The sequence below is a fragment of the Ictidomys tridecemlineatus genome, chromosome 8 (assembly GCF_052094955.1).
Source record: "Ictidomys tridecemlineatus isolate mIctTri1 chromosome 8, mIctTri1.hap1, whole genome shotgun sequence".
In the NCBI taxonomy this organism is placed as follows: Eukaryota; Metazoa; Chordata; class Mammalia; order Rodentia; family Sciuridae; genus Ictidomys; species Ictidomys tridecemlineatus.
In genome coordinates this window covers 37,832,060-37,857,325 of record NC_135484.1, presented here as the reverse complement: position 1 = coordinate 37,857,325, position 25,266 = coordinate 37,832,060, and the positions used below count along the sequence as shown (strand labels likewise).

At 34.0% G+C, this 25,266-nt stretch overlaps 1 protein-coding gene across 6 annotated transcripts in view; it reads left to right on the top strand.

Moving 5' to 3' along the window:
• Positions 1 to 23,074, top strand: part of Rnf217 (ring finger protein 217) — a 129,126-nt gene extending 106,052 nt beyond the window's left edge. For 2 of the 6 annotated variants that reach the window (XM_078019250.1, XM_078019247.1), the window contains 3 exons: positions 4,509 to 4,710; positions 12,038 to 12,109; positions 13,457 to 23,074. In XM_078019250.1, coding sequence (XP_077875376.1) covers positions 4,509 to 4,710; positions 12,038 to 12,109; positions 13,457 to 13,530 — 348 coding nt within the window. In that variant the 3' untranslated portion in view covers positions 13,531 to 23,074. Of the gene's footprint in view, positions 1 to 4,508; positions 4,711 to 6,841; positions 7,085 to 10,522; positions 10,998 to 11,706; positions 11,769 to 12,037; positions 12,110 to 13,456 lie in introns of those variants that run through there. The other 4 variants (XR_013424904.1, XM_078019251.1, XM_078019248.1 and 1 more) reach the window with 4 other exon arrangements.
• The last annotated feature ends 2,192 nt before the right edge of the window (positions 23,075 to 25,266 follow it).

Sequence of the window (25,266 nt, the reverse complement as noted above, 5' to 3'; positions counted from 1 at the left end):
TTTTTAGATTCTATATGATCATTTTATTAAACTAAATGTAAACAACTTGAGGGAGACTGGTACTATTTTATGTATGTTCATATGTGTAATGGTTAATTTCTTATTACTGGTTTTTGGTCTGTGGGATGAAGAATATCATAGGCACAAAGATAAACAGTTGTGTCTTTTTACGTCTACTACAATGTGAACTTAATATCAGACTCTTACTGAAAAAATGTCTGGCATATTCTGAACATTTCATCTCATGACTTTAAGTGTACAGAGGTATCAGCAACATTTGGGTCATAAGTATTGAGTTCTTTAAGTAGCCATCCTTATCCTGATGGAGTGAAGAAAATGTGTGTGTAATAACAAATCAAGTAGCATTTGGGATGGCTGGGGGTGCAACTCAGTGGCACAGTACTTGCCTGATGTGAGCAAGGCCCTGTTTTCAATGCCCAGTAGTGAGCACACACACATACACACATACACATAACATCCATGGCTTGTGAATACTCAGTTTAAGCTAATGAATTAGAAATACCTAGTCTATTTCCATCTTTTAAGTAAAAACAGAATTTTGATGCTGAATTGTAGTCACTTGGGTAATTAGTTTATTTTTTAGTGAGCTAATCTGATGAATGTTTTTTGTTTTGGGGAAAAAATGAACCATATGTGAATATAATTTTAATCTATTTTAAAGCTTTATGTTTCAAAAAAAAGATGGCATTGTTACAAGCATGCCACTCAAAGACATACCCAAGGAACTCATTTAGCATGTGAAATTTATTTCCCACTAAGTTTCAGAAGTTCAAAATTGCAATTTGCTTAACAAATGTAAAAAGTTGTGTGTTCTGTTGTATGCTAACTGATGTCATATCTGTTCATTTCTCTATTGGTATCAAATAATAAAATATTTATATATAATCAAGATATATTCAATCCACAATAGTACTAAAGAAAGCACTGTGTACTTCAGAGTTGGTAAATCATGATACCATTTTCCACAATTAAATCCCTGCCTTTATAGAACCATATATTCCTACAGTGTACAAAATTACTGAACATCCTTATGAGACCTTACTTTTTCAATTCCTGTGTGGTAAGATCAATAATATTTTAGTTTCATGCTATGTTCAGAATATTATAATATAATAACAATATTAGTACTAAGGAAAAACCTTAAAAGAGAGAATAGAAATAGCAGTTTGGGTATTTAAATGGAATAATAAATAGGCCACATAAAGATTTTAGAACTCAGTGAAGCAATATTATAAACCGATATAAAATGACAGAACTGCATGTAAAATTTTGAGGCATATATACTATAAGTGACAAGTTTAACTTATAAGAACAAGTTGTCCATCAGAAAAAGTTTTGATGCCATTTTGAAGGAAGAGTGTGGATCCAGAGAGCAGCAAAAACAAGCAGAAAATCTTAGAAAAGCAGACGTATTTGTCTCATAACCTCTACTGTGAAGATTACACTGTTGATTAGCAAAGACTATTTTGACCCTCTGGTTTTACCTTTAATTTCACAATAAAAGGTTGCATAGCATAAGAAATTTGAAATTTTTCTCCACTCACTAGGATTGTTATTTCAGCAAATCACTTTTCTGAGTACCCATTAAGAATAAGAATGTCAATCTCATGGTGCAGTTTAAAGAGCTAATCTTTGTATGTAGGATGCTTGGCACAAAATAAACTCTAGATATCAGTCCTCTTCCCTTTATAGGCTCCATACAACACTGCTGTCTGATGAGGAAATCTGTTAAGTTGTATCATTTCCATTTTAAGATCAAATGCAAAATATAATCAAAAAGTTGAGTGTAAGATGTTTGAGGTGCACAGCAATTATCTTCAGATGTGTTTCTTAGTGCCCTGATGGTTTAAAGAATCATGAAAGGTTGAAGGGTGGGTCCAGTAGAACTTTGGCCTAGGTTATACCTTCATGCCATCTACTGTGCTGAATTGATATGGACACACAATCACTAATAAACAGGCACAACCAGGAAAGTGCTGTTTTACTAGGAAGCTAAAAAGCTTGGGCTCTGGAGATCCTTACCTACACGGCCCCCATTTTTGGCCTTGTATCAAATTTTTGTTTGTAATTGCACTCTTTAAAGAGGGTCCCTGAAATTAAATAACCTCAGGCCCCATAAAACCTGTATTCACTACAGCTGCACTGTCATATAAAATTTTTTAAAAATCGGTATGACTATAAAGGAATAGGGTGGCCAATAGCAAGAAATGTAGTTTTTGTTGCCAAAATAATCATTTGTTTGTAATCCTTGAGCGCAAATGTTCATTTCCTCTTGACCACAAACACCTTGCCTATCTGCAGGTACTCTAGTCCAGTGTCAGTCCAAGAAAGGGAGAGAGACCACCTGGCAAGGAAGAGGTCTGTAGTTATATTACCTAATTATTTGATTTCTCATATGTTTAGGTGGATAAAGGTAGATGAGAACCCTTTATAATGATCTGACTTGGGTGTGCCAAACAATGGGTTCATGAGAGGAACATCATTAAAACTGAGACTCAGGGGAAGTAAGTGACTTCATTTTAAGTAGCTAGATGAGCTAGTACTGACCCACAGGCCACTGGAAGTCAAATCCCAGGTTCTTTCCGCTTTCCTGTGGGGCTGAGAATTACTTGCCCAGAGTCACTGGAGAGAGCGGGCAGTTAACCTACAATTCACAAAACAATTCTGGATACCTGAGGTCCTGCTGGCCACTCCGCTGACTTTTCTTTTGTGGTTCATTCATTTATCCATGTGTCCAGTGCTTGCCTGTAATAGGCTGCCCTCTACTTACCTATTCTTCAAAATTCTCAGATTCACCTAGAAACTCATTGGTAGGTAGATTAGGATATGATAGATAAATTCACATGTGTGTGTATTTTTCTGATGAAAATTTTATCATTGATATCCATTGTTATTTTAGTCTCATGAGTCCTTTTAAAATTCCTTTAAATTGCAGTTTAATCACAAAACAAATGTGGCATGTGATTGGAGATAACAACTTCCAAAATTTTTATGCTCACACCTATAAAATAAGTTATGTTTTGAAATGAGCAATCATTTTCATCTCTTAGCTTTTTCTCTTCAGAGATCTCTTTTACCCGGATGATTTTATCCCGTCTCTAACATCACTGACCAGCTTTTTAAAAATGTGATTCTAACCCCATTTCTGCTAGTTCAGAGAAATGCAGTGTGCATTAGGGGAAAAAGAGCATAATTTCAGATGAAATGTGTCATGTTGTAGATTGGGATTTAAGCTTTACTGACAGGAGCCAGATAACTCCTGGAGGTTTTGACTCTGGTATGAAGGGTGAAGTTCCCAATTGCATTAAAATATTCACTGACAAACAAATCCCAAAACAACATCATGAATAGAAGTTGATAGTAGTAAAAATGGTAATGGGAACAATTGCAATGAAATTTCTAAGCAAATGACTTTTGTGTGTGGTATATTTCATTTTATATAATGGAATGAGAACCCAGTGCCACCACTGCAAATATATATTAATGAGTGAAGATGGCCCTTGAATGTAGTAAGTGGCTACTCTATGGTGAAACTGTATTTTTAGGTGATCCCATTTTATTCATGAGAGTTAGGCAGTATAATGAAAGTATGTGTCTTTTGATGAAATAATATTGTTGTATATTTAGAGTTTCTTTCATGATGTTTCTCCTAACAGGAAAAGTGGGTAACATTGGAATAAAAGATGGCTCCAGGATCCGTGGATACAGGATCCACGAGGACTCAGAGTCCAGTTATACCTAAAAAGATCAATATCTTGATTATAACATGATCTTAAGCACCGAGGAGTGCTTAAAACAGTGACTACACATTGAGTATATGGACTGTCCAAAAATAATGTCCTTGTTACATTATGGGTGAAGCTGTGGCTACACGTAGCTTGACTGCAACAGTAGGAGAAGGTTTGAATTGCATAGAAGGCATTTCACAGTCCTATGAACAACATATTTACAAATAATATTAGGTAGTGAAAAGGTATTGCATACACATGTGTATTTGTTACAATTTCTTTGAGCAAAGAGAAATTTCTGCTCCTTGATATTTATTCACAGAAATTTTTACGTAATCGTTTCTTTTAAGGAAAACTCTCCTGTCTTATTCCCCCTGAGTCACCTTATTCTTGCTGGTCATAGCATAAAATAAAAGATAAAAATACTTTCACAGCATTTTAAATTTTCTCTTGTCCATTGAGTTAGATGTGTGCCTGGAAAGACGAATGAATCTTCTGTGGGCAGTGTTTGTTTATAGGTTGATCAAAATAAGCCAACAACTTGAGTACCTGAAAAATTATTGAAGTTTCCATACACAAAAGTACTTAGTAACAAATTAATCTTGCAGAGTGTTATTATAAGTATATTGGATGCCTAAGGGATGCCATGTGACACTTCCACTTTGGTAAAGGCTGTGTTGTTCCAATAAAGGTTGCTAGATTTTACTTTCTAAAAACTTTAAAAATCTTTTCTTCTCTTTGCCTCTTTCTCCAATACAGATCCACATCCAGAGAACTGAAGGATGTGACCACATGACATGTTCACAGTGTAACACTAATTTTTGTTATCGATGTGGGGAGAGATACCGCCAACTCCGGTTTTTTGGAGACCACACATCAAACCTCAGTATATTTGGATGCAAATATCGCTACCTCCCAGAGAGACCTCATTTAAGGAGATTAGTGAGAGGGTCAGTCTGTGGTGAGTATCTGACAAGCTTATGGGACTCTTCCCTCAGAATGAAGCTGTAGAACTTGGAATACCCGTGATAATTCTGAGCACTTGCTGTGTGCCAGGTATTCTAGATAGGGCTTTACCCCAAAGCAAGAGGAGAATATTCTCTCTCCTTTTGTGAACAAAATTGAAAACGACTTGGTGCAGTGGCACCTACTTATATATAATTCCAACTACTCAGGAGGCTGAGGCATAAGGATCTTTTGAGCCCAGGAATTGGAGGCCATTCTGGGCAACCTAGCAAGATCTTTTTTTTTTTTTTTTTTTTTTTTTTATTGTTGGTTGTTCAAAACATTACATAGTTCTTGATATATCATATTTCACATTTTGATTCAAGTGGGTTATGAACTCCCATTTTACCCCATATACAGCTTGCAGAATCACTTCAGTTACATTTCCATTACAAAACAAAACCAAAACCCACCAAATTGAAAGCTTTAATTTGTTAACAGGACATTAGTTATTTGAGTAAGCAGATTTTATTTGAAAAACAAATCATTGATTACATGGAAGAAATCTGAAGTGATCAGCCTTTTAAATTTCTGAAGCCCTAGTATAAGCCACTTGATCAGAGGGACAATATCTACACACATCCTCTGTTCACTGATGAAGTACTGCAGTACAGTACAGCAGGGAACATGGTCTAGCAGGATGGAAAGAAGCACACGTTTCACAGCCCTGTAATGGAGTTCCATTATGTCTTCCTAATCGGTGCCATTGTATATGTTTTCCTATCATATTCCTAATTAAGAGCCAGCCGTTAATGGAATGAGTTTCAGAAGTCCTCATTATATATAGACCCAAGTTTAATTACGCAAGCGTAAGTGCTCTTGTAGACTGACTTTCTACCCCTTCTTCCTCAGTAACACACAGCCTCACACATGACTTCTACACACGCACACCCATAAGCTGATATCTGCCTGTAACCGAATCCCCCTGGCCTAATGCCACCACCTTCATTCCTGTGACCTAATATGTCGTCTTCCCTTAGCTCCTGGCACCTCTGTAATGTATCCACTGTGAGATTTCTTCCTCTCTTTTCACAGTGTTGTGCTACATTATTTCTGGCAGTCTTGTTGTGTGTATAAGATACTTTTCAACATCTTCCATACTTACCCTTTTCTATCTAGTTCGGCTTAGTGACTTCATGAAAATCTCTCTGTAACCATTCTTAGCCACTACACTGGTGTGTGACCGCCCTTTCCTTTTTTGGAATCATGATGGCTGACTAGAACAAAGCTGGTGCTAATGACAGATTTCTGTCGGGAAAAAGAATATACACCTTAAATGCACTTTAACATGGAAACGTCTAAAATCTTACATGATTGAAATATGCTAAATTTTATTTATTTATTTGTTTATTATTAGTTGTTCAAAACATTACAAAGCTCTTGACATATCATATTTCATACATTTGATTCAAACAGATTATGAACTCCCATTTTAAACATAATTTTACAGAGCCAACAGCATCCAGTAATCAAGATTAGTTTTAGTAATTTTCAGCAATTTTTTGTTTATTTATTTTCTTGGTTGGTATATTAGCTATATTTGCTGGTTAGTCATATAGCCTTTAGAGATAGATAAGGAAGCTCCCCTATTTATAATGAATATTATGAGAAAAATAATTGCAAATAAAGTATTGAGCAGGACCCTATTTGTAAGTTTATAGAGACAGACAGCAGTCCCAAATACAAAACCTTTATATTTTCAGCCTGATTAGTCTTTTTTAATCCTATTTCAGTGCCATTTTAGATTTTATTGTTGTAAGATGTTTCCTTCCATTCTTTATTTTAAATATCTTTGGTTTGGCCAGTCTTTTTTTTTCTTTCCTTTTTCTTTTTCTCTTTAGACATTCTTATGAAGGAAGTTATTTAGTGTTCTATCTTTCCAGCAGTTCTCAGGATATATCTCTTTGGGCCTTCTTGATATTTGCCTGGACACCCCGAGAATCTTCTCTGGTCAAAAATTGGGTTGAGTTATCTTACAGCTTATGAAATGGACAGTGAGCGGAGAATACCATAGACATTGTCAGCAAGACAATATTTTCTCTGTACCTTTTCTGTTTTCTTATTTAATTTTTTTTTTTTTTGGTCAGATTTCAGAAAATGGATTTCTGTTGGGTCTTCTTCTTATGCCTTATGCGTGTGCACATGTGTGCTCACATGCATGTGTGTACGTGCAGCCAAGTCAAGATACACCTGACAAAATAGAGAGCAGCTGGCTTAAGATGAGCTTTCCCTCCAACATGTATTCTCCCACCCCAGCACAATAACCTCAACTGCTATTGACTTTAACTCCCATGGAGGAGTCCTCACCTCTCTCCATGAAAGTAGGAAAAGGAATTACCTTGTGACTCCCTGACTTCCTGTCATACAAGAGAGTGGATGAATTATAGGTCAACTCTTCCAGACACTCTTCTTGTGTAATGTTATACATCTTGGCCCCGCAGCCTTGGATACAGCCTCCACATGTCCTTGGTCAGAAGCCGAGGTAGGGCATGCATGCCTCCCACATCTGAGGAATGGGAAATATGGTGTTCATTGCACATTACCATTTGCCCAGCTAGAAACCAAAGGTTCTACTCACAAGAAAGGGGATGATGAGCAGACTCCAATGCAGGGCATCTCCATGGTAGGGCATAGGCAGATAATTCAGGTATTAGAAATGAAAGTACTTAAGGAAACATCTTAAATCCTTGTAATATTTCACACCAAAATTTGAAGGTTTTAAGTAAATCATATAATTTTTAAAAAATCAGTGTGTAAAGTGATTTCTAGATGACAGTTTATATGAACAAAAGCAATGAGCCCCCCTTCAAAAATAAATACCCAAATTTTTTAAAAAAGACAACAGAGTGTTGAACCAGAATTAAAGAAATATGAATAGACCAAAAACATGTTCAAAAATATTCAGTATATCTAGGAGAAGTGGTGCATGCCTATAATCCCAGCAATTTGGGAGGCTAAGACAAGGATCACAAGTCTGAGGCCAGCCTCAGCAACTTAGTGAGGCCATAAACAACTTAGTGAGACCCTCTCTTAAGATAAAAAATAAAAAAAGCTGGGTATATAGCTCAGTGATAAAATATCCCTGGAGTCAATCCACAGTACGAAAAAGAAGAAGGAGAAGGAGAAGGAGAAGGGGAGAGGGAGGGGGAGGAAATTTTCAGAGTTATTGGTAGAAAAATATAAATTAAAATAAAATGAGATATTTGGGACTCCTGATTATCCATTACTTTGTAAAATTACCACTCAATGCTGAAATTTCATACTGTACTGAGCAAATTGGAAATTTTATACGATTCTTTTTTTCAAAATGAATAATATTTTAATGCAATTTTTTAAAAATCACAATTAGTATTTAAAAATCTTTGATGGACAAAATATCAAAATGTATCATTCTTTTGCAAAGAAATTTGATAGTAATGTGAAAGATTTTAAAACATGATCAACTTTAATAGTTTATGTGCAAGTAGAATGTTCAACAGCAAAAAAAGGAACACATAATTAGGCAAAATTAAATTATAGGCATATGAATAATAGAGTGTATGTGTAATATTATTTCCTACTGAAAATAGTATTTTTAAAAAATGTGTTACTGTCCTAGGAATAAGAAAAAGTGTATTCACTCTCTCCAGACTTTGTCAGAAATAGGAATACTAAGGTTTCAATGTGGATCATCCTTAGAATAAGCTTATTTCACCCCATAGGGAGGGAGCACATGTTCCTTGATGTCTGTGATTTTGAAAGACAAAAAATCAGTGACTTTTCTTTATAGTCATGCTCCATTACTGTGATGAAAATATGTTGATAATTATTTTTAGAGGAAGTTTGAATGAAAAGACTGAGCTATGTGCATAGGAGACAAACAGGGTATTTTAAAATATACAGTCCTAGATTCTGAAATTCCAACTTTTAACCATAGCTCTAAGAATATACAAAGGTCACCACCATTCAGTGGGCTTTTGTATTATTTAACTGATTTATGTCACTGGTGAAAAATAAGTAAAATTCATGGTTAAAATAATAAAATAATCCAGTGTGGGGACTCACTCCAAATGCAAGCACCTTTAAGTCCTAATGCACCAAGCAGATCTGAAAGATCAATGTAGTCTGGAGTGGTAGTGCCATGACTCATGACTTAGTCTTTTTCCTTGCTTGGATAACAGTGCTAACAAGGTGTGGTCCCAGGAGTAGGCAGCACCCAGAGGGGTTGAGCTACACTCACCTATTCCTTTGTAACCCTACCCTTTTGCCCTGTTTGGGATAAGAATGTTTCATGGAAAATCCCTTAGTTTGTCCCCTTCTCTTGCTCTGCCTTTGGGCTTGGCCTTCCTAGATGTCAGTCAATCTGATGACAGCAGACATCACATCACAAAGCTAGACTCAACTCCCCTGAAACCTGACTCTTGCCTCATTTGAATGGCTTCTTCCCAATAAAAGGGTTCTACTACTACTACTACTACTACTACTACTACTACTACTACTACTTCTACTACTACTTCTTCTACTACTAGTTGTTATTGTTGTTGTTCTTCTTCTTCTTTCTCTCTCTATCTCTCTCTCTCTCTCTCTCTCTCTCTCTCTCTCTCTCTCTCTCTCTCTTTCTCTGTCTGTCTATCTTTCCACGGACCCTTAAGGTTAGTGGAGCCATCACAGGACCTAAAGAAAAAGATATTTCTCTGTCTCTGCCTCTGTGTGGTTGTTTAGTGTATCCCGGTTCACCTGGAATGACTGTGAGTGTTTGATGGTGGAATTCGACAACCCAGTCAATAAATGGGCTAAGGAATTGAACAGACACTTCACAGAAGACATACATTTGATCAAAAAATATATGAAAAATCATCCAACATCTGTAGTAATTAGAGAAATGCAAATCACAACTACACTGAGATTTTACCTCACTCCAGGCAGAATGGCAATTATCAAGAATACAAGCAACAAAAAATTTTGGTGATGATGTGGGGGGAAAGGTCCAATCATACATTGATAGTGGGGCTTCAAATTAGTGCAGCCACTATGGAAGGTAGTATGGAGATTCCTCAGAAAACTTAGAAGGGAGCCATCATTTGACCCAAATATCCCACTCCTAAGTTTATATCCAAAGGACTTAAAATCAACATATTATAGTGATGTAGCCACATCAATGTTTATAACAGCTCAATTCATAATAGCTAAATCAAACTAGGTGCCCTTCAACAGAAGAATGGGTTTAAAAAATGTGATGTGTATACATATATACACACACACACAATGGAATATTATTCATCCTTAAAGAAGAATGAAAGTATGGTATTTTCTGGTAAATGGATCGAGCTGGAGAATATCATGCTAAACAAAATAAGACAATCCCAAAGAAACAAAGGTCAAATATTTTCCATGATATGCAGATACTAATTCACAATAAACAGGCGCCTAGAGAAGAATAGAGGTACTTGGTATCAGACAGAGGGGAGTGAAGGGAGAGGAGGGGTCAGGAAGGTAGGAAGGACAGTGGAATGAATTGGACATTATTATCCCATGTGCATATATGATTATATGACGAGTGTAGTTCTACATTATGTACAGCCAGAAGAATGAGAGATTATACTCCATTTATGTATGATGTGTCAAAATGCAGTCTACTGTAATCTATAGCTAATTAGAATAAATAAAAAAGAAAACACATGTTAGACATTGTGTTGATATTAATTAGATATTAGAGTTCTCTAGAGGAACAGAATGAACAGGAAGTATAATTATAAAAGCTGGTGATACTCCACAATGGCACTCTGCAGGCTTTAGAGCTGGAAGAATCAGTAGCTGCACAGTCCAAGAGGCTGAAGCCCCAGTACAAGAAGGATCAACCACGCTTCGGGAGAGAATCACTATCAGAGTCTGCTTTGGAAGAGTAAAATAGCAGGAGTCCAATATCCTCAGACAATTGCTATCAAGAACCCATTCCAGAAGAATGGAGCTGGCATCTGCTGTTTTCCACCCAAGCCATCATCCTATTGGTCAATGCTGCCCATGATTAGGGAGAGTCTACATTTCATTTGGCTTTCCCACATGCCAATCATTCCTAGATACACCCTCATGCCACACCCATAAATTTCTTAATATCCGTCCTCTCTTGATCCAATCAAGTTGACAATTCAAGTTGATCATTACAGCTATTAAATCTATCTTTTAAAATGAGATATTAAAAGCTATGTTCCATATACATCTGGTCATCTGGTTCCTCAGACCATTTCTAAAAAATAAGTTAATTTTTTTCTGTCAGATTTCTAACCAGTAGCTGCATAGTTTTTCTCTTTTGTGTGTAATTGGTGATTAAAACAAAGAAATTGTTTATAGGATGCTATTGCTATTTCATTCTTAAATAGCTGTATGATCCTCCTGCAGATTTTTCTCCTCGTTTCACTTCTCCTACCACATTTGAGTTTTGCAGCTGTACAACTGTGCCACGTGCTCTAACCCATGTGCTAAGGAATGAGCAGACACTGTTTTCTGGCCTATTTTGTGCGCTAGTTTCTTTCAAAGTCAGTGAGATTCCCATTGTGGATTCTGTTCTGTGTTCACATATGACAATACTGATCATTATCACTGATAAATTATTCATCTAGGAGAGAAAATACTGGCTGATGCTGCCAGACACAGTACCCTACCAGCATGTAGCCTTTTTTGTTTTATAGGTGCCTTCCTTTTTAAATTTTTAAAAATTATTTACTTGAATTATTCCCAACATGATTTTTATGGGTAATTTTCCTTAAGAGGAGTTTTAACAACATTCCATTTGTCATTCATTCTATTAGGTCATATTATTAATTTTCTTTGGACTCAGGAAGTAAATAAACCACTTTTTTTTCAGATGTGGTCTTAGGTGGAATTTCTCTGTAGTCCCTACCAGCTCTTCATTTGTGAAATAACTGGATTTTCTCCTACCAAATCAGAACGTGTCACTCCTTTCTTAATCTTTCAGCATCTTGAAAATGGAAAATATCCAAAGGAAAACACAAAGATGGATGGCCTTGGAAGTATAAAGTGAGCCAGTTGGTTTAGATTTGTTTTTGTTGTTATTATGAAAGATAAATGATTTCTGAGATGTTTGACACAGATTGCCCAAGACATCCATGATGAACTTATTTGTTCATTAGCTGTTCTACACCTTGTATATTTCTTAGGAAAATAAGGTCTTAATTGTCATCAGACTTCTTTAAAAATAACCTGCACTGAGATATTTAGAAGCGTTGCTGGAAGTGTTTGGCAAGTTAGCTTTTAGATACTAAATTATTTTGTTTTTTGTTTTCCAGCTGGAAAATTATTCGTTGCACCTCTAATCCTGGTTTTGGGATTAGCACTAGGGGCCATAGCAGTTGTAATCGGTAAGAAACACTTATCATGTCTGAGATTAGATTTTTCACATGACAATGGAGACAAAATGAGTGTAAATGTAAAGTGAGTCAGCTGTTAGTGGCCATAATTTCTGTCCCATGCCTATTTTAGACAGCTACTCAGCACGTGACTTCTAAATTCAGAGTATCATGTTTCCCGTAGGATATATTTGTGTGACAGTTTTTCAGTCTTTGAACACTTGGATTCATTATTGCTTCCTCTTTATACCAAGGACGCATTTGTGTTTTAGTGCAAGAGTCAAGTGAACTAGACTTAAAGTTCTCCAATTCTGATTTCAGGTTGGAGCATTAAAGAAAAGAGGCTTTGGTGTTTGGTAGGTGTTTGGTTTCACCTAGTAAAAAATGCCTTCCATGTATACAGGAACATATCAACATCTACTTGAACATGGACAAATAGAAAACCTATTAATGATTTGTATAGTTTCATTCATACAAGTATATTAAAGTATGCACCTTAAACCAATAGTTTTCAGACTTTACCAAGTCTTAAAATAACCACAAGGACTAGCTAAAACATAGTTGATTGTTTGTACCTGCAACTTCTGACTGAGTATGGAGGCACAGCCCATAGATTTTTTATTTTAAAATGTTCCCAAGTGATGTTAATACTATTGGTCCAAGGACCACACTTTGAGAACCATTGCTTTATAAAAGATTAAGTTAAACACTGTGATAAAGGCTGCTTTATTAATTGTTTATTAATTGTAATTATTTAATTTTGCTAAATAAAATGATTTTTCATACATAAATTTTTATTTGGAAAGTAATACATGTGCAGGACAGATAGACAGTGTCTGACATTTCAGTTACTGCAGTAAGTCAGGACTGGATGAGGTAATTATTTACTATCTACATTTTATATTTGAGAAAATTAAGGCTTACTAAGACCTTATTAGTCTTAAAACTGGGAGTCACATCTGATATTTGGCTCCACAAGGTGTTCTTAAATAAGATGTGGTATTACTTGAAACTGAAATGTGACTGTCATAGTGTACAAAGGATTCGACTATGGATAATTAAGATTAAATCTAAGGTTTGATATTTTGTTAGAAAGCTTTGTTCCCTAGTGAAACTATATCACTGAGAATGTTAAAAGGCAGAAAGAGCTAAAGAAAAATAATAAAGAATTAAATAATAATAAACATATTTCATAGCATAGGTATCTTCTCTCTTTTCATGTCCATGTATTGCTAAAAAAAAAAAAAAAAAAAAAAAAAGATTATTTCTAAAGAGTATGCAATGAAATGAAAGGGAAAAGTTTCAAAGAAACCAAAATGTGTCTCCCCCTAATTGCCTTTATGTTTTTTTAATCCCTAGGTTTATTTGTATTTCCTATCTATTGCCTTTGTAAGAAACAGAGAAAGCGATCAAGGACAGGTATGCATTGGTAAAATGCAGGTGATCTCACCCCACTAAGCTGGTCCCAGGAGGAGCTGTGCAAGATGGCACACCATCTGTGAGTTCTACCCTGAAAACACTGCGAGGAACCTTCTGCGTCTCGTCTCCCCATGGCTCTCTGCAAGCCACAATGCCTCTGGCTACCGGTGCACTCCCATATGGTATCCTGTCCTTACCCTAAACAAATTGCTGCTTTAAAAAAAAAATGGTCACTTTCATAAACTATAAACATCTGTATCATATCTCTGACCTTTGTGTTTCTTGGAAGAAAATATTTTAACTGAGGACTGGTTTTCCTCAGAATTGTTCTGAGGGTGCCTCTTCTGAGCATTGCTTGGATTGTCTTTGAACCCTCAACCTCCCTCCAGCCTATCTGTGGGACTTGGTGTGAATAGCTAAGGTCCTGTCTGTCCCAATAAGCAAGGTCACTTTTCAGAAGATACAAGTTCACGGATGGCATCTGTTTTCATCTGTGTCTCAAACAGTGTAATTCCTTTATCTTTCAGATACTGTAATTGTTAAAACTTTCAGTGCCCAAAAGGGAAATAATGAAACTAAATTAATGAGAAGAATTATGAGTTAATGAAGTGTATATGTGTAGGAGTGTGAATGTGTGTATATAAATATATGTTAAAACTAGGCCCAGTAACCTTGTGCGTATCTATTTCCATGCCTCTACACTATTTTTTTTTTCCTTCACATTTTCTTAGACCTGTTTAGAGATGATAGTTCTTTTGTGGGCATAATTTGCTAACATATTGAATTAAAGTCAATGTAGACAACAGGCTATTTTGATGTTGACCCTTTCTATTTCTTGCTCTCTCTTTCTGTCACACACAGAAAAATTTGTGCAATGGTCATCCTGAGGTGTATTGGACTTTGTAAACTGACAAAACTAATAGGTTGCTTTTAGTAAGCCCTCAAGACCCAAATATTCAGTCTTTTCAATTTCTTCCATTATAGCACATGTGCTTTACTCTGTGGATAAATCCTTCATGTGAGATTATTTAACCCAAAGAACAAGTTTATTAGTAAGAGAATTGCTTAAGTCTTTAAACAAATTCCATATTCCACTGTTTTTTTAATTACCAACTTATGATGATAGATCATTTATTTTAGATCAAGGTTTTAAATTTTTTAATCTCCACTGTCTTCCTTATCTTCTCTTCCTATTTGTTTTTATTTGACCTCAAGTTTTTCATGGAAACATACCAGTTTGAAAGGATTTCTCATTTACTGCTCAAGTGCATAATGCTTTGTTGGTATCTTCTTATAGAGGGGTTATGTTCATATGTTCATCTAAAAAAACAGCTGTTTTTGGAGAAGGAAAACAAAAAATGAAGAAAGTGTTTTCAGAAAGTTTTTCTCAGAGGAGAAATCTTTGAAAATAAGAGAAGGACAATTAATTAGTATATTCATTTGTTACCATCATGAACAGTAGTGTCTGTTATCAGCAGAAAGGCAGAAAAGACTTCTAAGAAGCCTAAGGTTTTTTACTTGTCTCCAAATTCTCAAAATTAGCTATCTGCCATGGATGTAGCATTTATGTATCAGCAAACTTATATGACTTGAAATAGATTATATGATAAAAAACATGCATTCATATAGATGGTTGGTCTTTATTGGGCTCCAGAGTGTAAGACATTTTACCATTTGTGTTTAGCTCATGGGTGAAAGGGCAGCATGCTTGCATTTTTTTTCAGAATAATTCAGAATAGCTGTTGGGTTTTTGGACTCATCTATTTTCTGTTGAAGGCGATTGTGACATTTGTGATTCTAGAGTAGTGTATCTTAAAGCATGACATGAGACGAGAAAAAGTGATGCTCTAGTTTCACAAATTCATCTTTCCATTCACCCATCCAACCATTTGTCAGGTATTTATTGAGTGTCTGTTTTAGGTGCTTTAGTATTAGTTAGGGAGAAGGAGAATCTCTAGCCCAAATACATGGCTCTGACATAAAAGTGCTCAAGTTTTTTTTAATTCATCTTTCCAGGACTTAGGCATCAGTTTGGCAATGTGTGAATATGATGAATTCTAAATATAGAGGATCTATACATATATGATATATATATATCATATATGAATACATATGCCATACACATATATACCAATTAGTTGAAAAATATATTCTCTGGTCATAAATCATCTATTTTCTTAGATCATTATATCTGTTGTCTTTGGCTTACTCAGGGATTTTTATTCCTTTCTTTAAATAACTTATCTTTTGAGGTATTTTCATATGATTTGGAAAACTTTCCAATATGCCAGTTACAAAGTAGTGTCTGTTATCAGTGAAGGCTGTTTCTTCATTACTGAGACAGTGTGCACTGTATTGCACAGGATTTCATTTTTCTATTGCATAGATTTTTAAAATAAATGAATGCATTTTTCTCTTTAAAGGTGGATACATATTAGGCTTTTCCCTGCAACATAAAGTAATTATGTGTGATTTTTTAAAAACTAAATTTCAAAATCTTACACAGAAAGAAGAAAATAAAAAGGATTCTTTATATGTCAGTGCCAACTTTGAAGGTAAAACAATAGTAGTAATCTTTACAATAAATTCTAAAAACTACTTTAGAAAAAGAAGTGTGCACATTAAATAAATATCTTTCTATCAAAGGCTGGACATTTTTATATGTTTTTATTATAAATTTAATATATTCTCCTTTAAAAAATCAAATCATATAGAATTATAAAACACAAATTCCTCTGCTTACCACACCCTAATTTACGAGGGGTAACCACTGTTAATGCTTTGGTATGTGTCCTTCCAGACACTTTCTACAAATTTACAAATAACCATGTGGGGAGGGGTGTATGAGTATGTGTGAGTGTGTGTGTGTGTGTGTGTACATGTTCATGCATGTATTTTATATAAATAGAATAATAATATTATTTCTTTGCTGTGACTTTTTCATTTTATTATATATTGGTAGATATCTTTCCATAAGAGTTTATATATATATATACATATATTTACCTCATTCTTTTATAAATTACTACATAATCCATTGTGGGGCTATACTTTAGTTGAATTAGTTTCCTATTGAATGGACGTCAAGATTGTTTCCACTTCCCTGTTACAAAGCATTAGTGAAAACCCTTTGGCATATATTTTTGTCATCATGCATGAACATTTCCATAGTTTTAAATTTTGATTTTTACAGGATATTTGTAATAAAAATTTCAGTGCATTTTCAGGAAATGAGAAATAATGTATTTGAAAAATTTTTTGAGTAAAAGAAATATTAACCAGGAGTGCAGAATTTTTAAAGAGAACATCTTTTGAATGATAATTTCTTCCCTGCTTGATTAGCCAAATAATTGCCTTACCAAAACTTATTTAAAATTAATCTTTTTCCAATAATAATAAAATCTGATGAACTGTCTGTCAGATAACGTGAGAAAGATTTTTGAATTGCCTGGTTTAAACTTGAGAGATTTAAATGAAATATTCAAACCAAACTGATGATGTTTGTCACTTTTTTTAAACACTATCTACATTTATGCACATGACTTCACAGAGAAATTTAATTATTTCATGTGAAAAGTAGAAAACAGTATGTCAGTAGTTACAAATGCCCACAATAATCCATAGAAAAATAAATTACATTATGTAAGGTTTGGTGGAATGAGTATAAATCATAGAATAACAGGGAACTCTCACTTTACAGTGAATCACAACAGTGCCCTAGAGATTTCTGTACATGGAGTAGGAAGAGGAAAGAGGCCAACCCGTGGTACAAGCAACCTCCTGTTACCACTACCGTGATTTAGTGATAGGTGCTATTGTATCCTAAGACTAGAACAGACAGGAAAATGATACGAGGTAATTAAACACCAATCTGGTTACAACATGATATCTTCGATTGTACTTTCTCTGCTGTGGGATCAAGATTCAGTGGTGCCTGTCAGAAAACTCCTTGCTCTGTGACACCATCTCATGAGCCTCCAGGCCCTCTCTGAGACTCTGTTTTTCAATTCCACCACCCAAATATAAGACCCATTGCTCCCATAAAATACCTGTAAACTGCTGCAGTCTTTTCCACTTCCTTTACCTTTCCCAACCTTGTTTTTCTCCACACTTCTGCTATTTTTTTTATTAGTAGCTCAAGACAATACAATGATCTTGACATATCATACATTTACACCTCTGCTATTTTAACTACTCCTTTGCCAAAAGAAATGAGAAGAAAAGAAGAGGTGAAAAGTTCTCTGGTCTGTGCAGAGCATCAGCATTTCTGACTGACCTTTGTCACATTGGAAGGCATTGCCAAGACATCCCAAGTTAAATGAATTCTCCTTTGTTAAACAAATGCAATTGTTTTTAACATCAGACTTTTATGCCACCTATTAAATTTATATTGATGAAAAAAAATGTAGTGGCCTAAATCACATTAGTCGACATATATTACTAAGTACAAAAAACAGAAAAGAAAATTCACATCAAAAGCCATCATAGATTTTACAAGGAAGCTACATATGCATAGGCCTTAATGTGAATCTTTTCAATGGGTCATATGCTTATCCAACCATATTTGTGATTGAAATCTATCCCAACTATAGAAAATAATTTTTCCCTGTGGTTAGCTTTATTGTTTTGTGATAATTGGTTGTAAATATAGCCTTAAAAGTCCACGCACTTTAAAATACTTGTGCCATTTAAATAACTTAATGACAAAGCAACTAATGTAGATGTTTCAATGAATAGAGTAGAATACCAATGTTAGCAAACCTGTCATTTCTTTAAATTTGTGTAGAATCAGAAGCTAAACATTTAAAACAAGTAAAAAAATAAAACCTGAAAAAATGTAGTAGTTTCTTTATAGTAAACCTGGAAATTTTCAAAACTTCTGCTGTGTTTAAAGCTCAAATATAGCAAATAATATTTAATAAATGTTATCTAATAACCTAGTTGTAACATTGGCTTAAAATGTTAAGTGAATTTTTACTGAAATTTTTAAATATATATGCATAGTTCATGTATTCTATGAAAGAAGTATCCCTGACTAAAAACATGGTAGATCAAAACAATTTGAACATATTTTGTTTTTCAAACTCATAATTTAATTATGACCTTTTTCTCCTATTATGGAAATCAGGTTCTAAAATCACATTTTACACACACACACACACACACACACACACACACACACCACATTACTTAGGAAATATTTAAGACTGTGAAATGTTACTCTTTGGATGCAAATCAATGATAACAATCTTTAAGAGGAAAATTCAATGGAACTCCTGGTGTTGAGGTTAGAACTAATACTCATTTCATAACAAAGTATTGTATAGAGCCTTTGTGTGCCATAAGTTGTGAGGTCCCAGATCCAATAAACAGAGTCACAGTAGTGTGAGACTATTATAATTGTCTGTTTGGAGTATTAGCTAAAACCTGAACCTACCACCTACCCTAGGGTCCCCTTATACATATTGCCAATTATAGAAGCATGTAATTATGCGTACTAGAAATGATATTCTTTATTTTTCCTTTTGACTATAGAAGTGACATTTTAAGAGTAACTATATGGACCTAAATTTTAAAATATGGTAAATTATTCTTTAAAAATACACAAGACATTGTCACTATCCCACACTTTTTGCCATTTCCTTATACCTATAAAAGGATTTTTATTAGTTTCACTCTTAACTCTTACACATCACTTAGATTATGCAGACTCGTTAACAGAAAATATTTCTTTGTTTTCTATCATGTGCCTCATTTCTGTCACTGTTCCATCATGAATAATTACATGACTTTCTTATCTGACTGGGCAGTGATACCCATCTATTTAAAACATTACCTATCTCTTAGATTTCCTGATTAATCTTGCTTTTTGCCTCAGCAGTTACCTTCCCTGATGAATAAATTATCTCACCTCTGTCTCCTTTCACTCTGATGAAATGAAATTCTACTCTTAAAGGACTATACAATTTAACTCTGATAATGAGCATAATTTATATTGCTTAATTTTATCCGTAAATTGAAATATATCCAGGAGTTTCTGGGACACTCTTCCCGCCTCTTGATGAAGTTGAAGAACTTCCACCTAGCTCTCTGCCAAAAAGTAAATCAAACAAATGAGAAGATATTAGTTGGACCAGAAAGCTTAATAATACTCTAGAAAAAAGCCTCAAAAATTGCTTTACATTATCCTAAGATCAGCATTGTCTTTGCACATCAGTTGGCTAGAAAGTTTGTGTAGACATTCATCCAACCTGAACCCAAGTCATTTATTCTTCATCCAAAATAGGTTATGGTTCCAGTTATGGCCATTGGTCCTTGTTTCAACCAGAGGGCCTCCATCTTGGACTTGTGGGGAATTTATATAGTGCAGCATTTGTCTGTAAGAGTCAAACATTGATTCATACTGTGAACATAATTAGATTTTTGATACTCCAAAATAGATGACCTTAAATGAATGGTTTAGAAACCATTTGTCATTGCAAATGTTCAACTTTTTCATAGACATAAGCCACACTCAAACTGTATTTCATATAGGTTTAGTACATAACAAAAAAAATTCAAGGGAGCATCAAAGTTAGTTGTAAATGGCCCCAGAAATTATGGAAATAATGTCACTTTATGTTCTTCCTTGTAGCTGGCATGTGTTCTCTCGGTCATCAGTTCTCTTCAAATTTGGGAGATCTTCCTGTCATGCCCCAGCTAGGGAAATATTCTCAAAATAATCCAGTCAAGTATTTTTTAAAAACTGCTATTTGTTAACGTCTTACTTCCTCTATATTCAATTATATTTTGTTTATTTGAAGGAAATAGTATCTAAATATCTGACATAAACAATCTAAATTTTTCAATATATAAATTAGCATGCTTTATCTTTCTTTCTAAAGAAATTTTTGATCAAGTATCATGATTTTTTATCAGCTGACTATTTTCTAAAGACCCCTCTTTTTGAAATTCCATATTCCATTTTTTAAAATTCCCCTCAATAGCTTACTTTTATTATTTGATCATGTTCATCACAATTAATCTACAGATATTATTTTTTAAAATAGACCAAATTATACTTCATATGAAACTTAGAACAGTAATTGGTTTATATATATTACCATTTACCTTATTAAGGACAATCTGTTACAGGTTTTTAATGTGAAATTTAATTGACAATCTTATTGCTTCAGAAAACAGTTATGAACATATAATAATAATTCAACTTCATAAGGCCACAGAAATAATTTTGTGTATAAGAAACACAAAAACTGCAGCATTAAAATGTGACTATGTTAATATTATTTATTAAGAAGCCATGAGAATTAATTGTTTTGTTTATATTTTAAACATTTTTATGAAACAAATATACTCATATCTATTAATATAGATGTATAGCAAAACTGTAGGACAAGTAAATAATTCACATTTTCCTTTTTTCATGAAGAGTATAAAATGCTAAAAAGAAACATTGGGGTTTTTAATTTGTTATTCCTATATATTCAGAAATTGAAGTTCTAAAAACTAATTTGCATCTCCTATTTAAATATCAGAATATATTTCATTTTAGTTATATTCTTATTAACAGTATCAAATTTTTTAAATTTAAGGTGAGTGACTTCCAGTAGTAGCTTGTACCAGATTTTATCCATTTTATTATATTGCTTAAAGTTTTCTTTAAAATTTGTAGTCATTTTCTGAAAATATATCATAATATTTTTATGTTTAAAATGAGCCTGATTGAAAAACAATGTTTCTTTAATATTAACTGTTTCTGATTTTCATTAGTTATATTACTAAGTTTGGTATTCATAAAACTATTTGGAAAAAAATTTTTAATGTATTTTAGGAAAAAGACAGGTAAAAATAAAATAAGCAAATGGACAATATTCTTATCAGAAATCCTTGAAAAGAAATTAGAAAGGAGAAAACAAATTTTACTGAGCTAAAAATATTGGAAAATAAGGATAATTTAAAAGGAAAAATTTCTTACGTTGCTAGAGCAATCAACTTTTTATTTCCAAATGATTATTTTGTGCTGTTCCATTAATTTTGCATAGTATATAATTTTCTCACCACCTTAGTGTGTCTACACCGATTACAGAAAAGAAAGGAGGAAACTGGGTGAAGAAAAGCCAGGGAAATTGGGCTTATTCCCTTTTTTCAATAGCACTAATGTATAGTCCCTTTAACCTTCCATATGGTGCTTTGTGTGATGGGTATATAACATTTATATATGTTATTAGTGCCTTATTTTTTTCACTTGACTTTATTTCTTATCTAAAGAGCCATATCTATTTTTTGTGAGTGTTCTTTTGTCCCTTTATTTAAAAAGTGCTAATGAGATAGTATCTCTTTAGGGATGTATATAGCCTGTATTTGCTACCATAATCTACTGTATTACCTCTAGAACAGCAAATTAGCCAGTGCATTTTTCTTAAACTTATTGTTCATTTTTAAAAGAAAGTATGAAATGAATATTAAGTACCAGAAATTCAAGCCATTAAACTTGAAGTGTATTTTAAACCACAAAAAAGAATACTAATTAAGTTTAAAACAGGAATTGGAATGACTGTCAGGTAAATCTATAGCTCAAACTAGGACAAAAGCATTAAAAATAAAACAAAGTATATGCTACTTCAGGAATTTGATCATTTCTCTACAACATGTCTTCGGAGATATTTTATTAGTAATAAATTTCCATACAGATGTTGGATAACCATGAGACTCACAAATTCATGTTGCTGTTCATTCACTGTGGGCTTTATCGACATCAAGCTATTATGTTTAATATATTATTTTGCTCTTCTTGGTCTATGTCTTTTGTTTTGCTTTATACAAAATGCTGGTTTTGTTGTATTCTTTATGTACCATAGTATGTAATTCAGCTTTTCCTGATGAATGTATGATGAATGAATAAAATAAACCATGTGTTTAGAAAAGACAAAGACACAGGTTGTATATGCAAATATGTGTAAATATTTGACAAAGAAAAAAATAGAAAAGAATCTTCCTATCCAACAGATAGGTCCTGCTGGACAGGACCTGGAAATTAGCAGATTTTTTTTTTTTAAGCAGTGAAATTTAAAAATCTATTACCTCAAGAATTTTCAGTGGATATGTGTCAGTGTACTGCTCCTTCTATAGAAGTACTATCTCACTTGCTGCTGGTGGTAAAAGCAACCCAAGTGTCAGATCACATAAATTTTAGGGACACATCTTTAAAAGATGAATACCTTGTGATATTCTTGTAGAGTCTAATTATAGACTTTTGGTAATTTCCCTATAGCCTTTTGTTGTGGCTGGGCTTTTATTTGTTTTTTGTTGTTTTTTTTTTAATTATTTTTGGTTGGTTATTTTAAGATGGGAGGGTAATCTTGAGTCTGAGATCAGATCTCATGGAAAAATCTAATGATGCTCACTCTACATGGATGAAAACTATAAGGGGAATCAGCTGTGACTGTCACTGTATGAGCTGTCGTGTGGATTACTGTGAGTGCCGTTTACTGCAGGATGTGTGCGATACATCGTGCAAAGTCATCTAGCAACACCTAATAAAAGTTTTTTAAGAGACAAGACTCTCGAGTTTTTTTCCAATAGATTTGTATTCTAAAGTAAATGAATTAATGCCAAACAAAAGTAAATCTGAAGTTATTGGAGTCATTTCTGCACTGGATTCTCAGAATAGAGAAGCAGAAAATGAACAGAAATTCATGAGTGTGATTTTGGTGGAGTGTGTTGCTGTGACAAGTTTTTGGAGAAAAGCACCAAAAGGTGAAGATTGGTCCAGATATTCTTCAGTGAGTCATGATAAACAAATAATATGAAAGTAAGAGATTGGCTTAGGGTGGTGATCACTCTCCTGATAAAGGAAGCTAGACTAGCTAAAGAAAAGTGGAAACATCTAAGTCAAATATACACACCAACTCTACAACCTAGTAATACTTTTCCTAGCTGTGTTACAGGGAAATAAGGGCATTTGTTGATCTGAAGGTATGTATAAGAATTTCTGTTAGCAGGAATATGGATAAATGCATAGGGGTATATTCATACAATGAAACATATCAGAGCAAGAAAGATGAAAAAAATTATACTGGGTATGGTGATGCACATTTCTAGTCTCAGAAGAATTGCAGTTTCAAGGCCAGCCTCAGTAATTTAGCAAGGCCCTAAGCAACTTAGTGAGATTCTGTCTCAAAATAAAAATATGAAGCCAGCTGGGGATGGAGGTCAGTGATTACACACCTCTGGGTTCAATCCCCAGTACTCCTACCCCCCAAAATAATAATAATTGCAAAACTTACTGAGCAGTCAATGCAAAAATAGTTGAATCTCATGAAGATTAGGTTGTACAAATTATGCCAGACACAATACAGTCTGCATTCCATATTTATATGATGCACAAAACTTCATCAGGATATATATATATATATATATATATATATATATATATATATATATAGTTTTTTGTGCTGGACATTTAAAATCTGTATACTTTAAACATTTTAAATATATTTTATTCTTCCATTTGAAAACTTAAGGGAGCAAAAAATATAATTTTTAAATTCAGAAGATAAAAATCACCTATAATTCCAGATACAGACAAACATGACTCCAATATGACATCTACCTAAAATAATTTATTGTCTTTTATTACTATATTGTGTTTCTTGGATCATCAGACTACATTGAAAAAATAATATTTAACTTTGCAAATGGAATGTATTTTAGCTATTTGTATTTTCTTGCTGTTAGCAGGCTGCAGTGAACTCTCTTGAATGCAAATCTTGGGATAAATTCTTAGTAATGGAATTTCAGGATAAGAGGCTGAAAACCACTCTGAGACACATGCACACTCACATACCCAAATGTCAAATGTTTAAGTTGATGCCAGTTTATGTTCCCATGATCAGTTTACAAGAATATCCATTCTATTTCATCCTCATAAAAATGATTTTGTCATTTTAAAAAATATGTGCCAATTTGACAGGTGATAAAGTGGCATCTAACCTTTTTTAAACATGTCCAGACTGGTTACATATATTGTACTGAATTTCTGTTCTCTAAATTAAATTGCCCTTAAATCCATTTGCACTTAGTTTCTTTCATTGTAATAAGCACTCATGTATCTCCAAGCCCTAAGCTGTTATTTTTAAATACAAAAGATGGTGGTATCTCCTATTATAGTTACAGTTGCCAACAACACACACATGCATGATACAGTAGAAATGTATTGCACTTACACAATTCACCACAAATGTTTGGCATGACATATGCTCCAACATAAATATAAGCTGGGAACTGTGAATTCCTGTTTCTTCTGGCATTCTGGTCCCACAGTGCCTCTTCCAAGTGTTGAGCAGGCTGAATGTGTTCTGGCATTGAACAGTGTTTTTCAAACTACATACACCCTCATTTTAAGCCACTTATGTCATCCAGCCCTCAAAGGGAGGGGGGAAATGTCTTTAACATGGCCAGGGTAGTCTATTGAGAGATGATGGATTAGTCATCAATGGGAGACCTCCTTATGAAGTTTCTTCCTTGCCCTTACCTAATACTCTGTTCCACGTATTTATTAACTGCCTTTATATTTCATCACAGTTACTACTAGGAGTTTCATGTTAAAAGATAAATGAGGTCAGGTGCTGTGGCACACACCGGTAATCCTGGAAGTTCAGGAGGCTGAGACAGGAGGGTCAAGAAAGAGTTCAAAGCCAGCCTCAGCAAAAAGTGAGGTGCTAAGTAACTCAGTGAAACCCTGTCTCTAA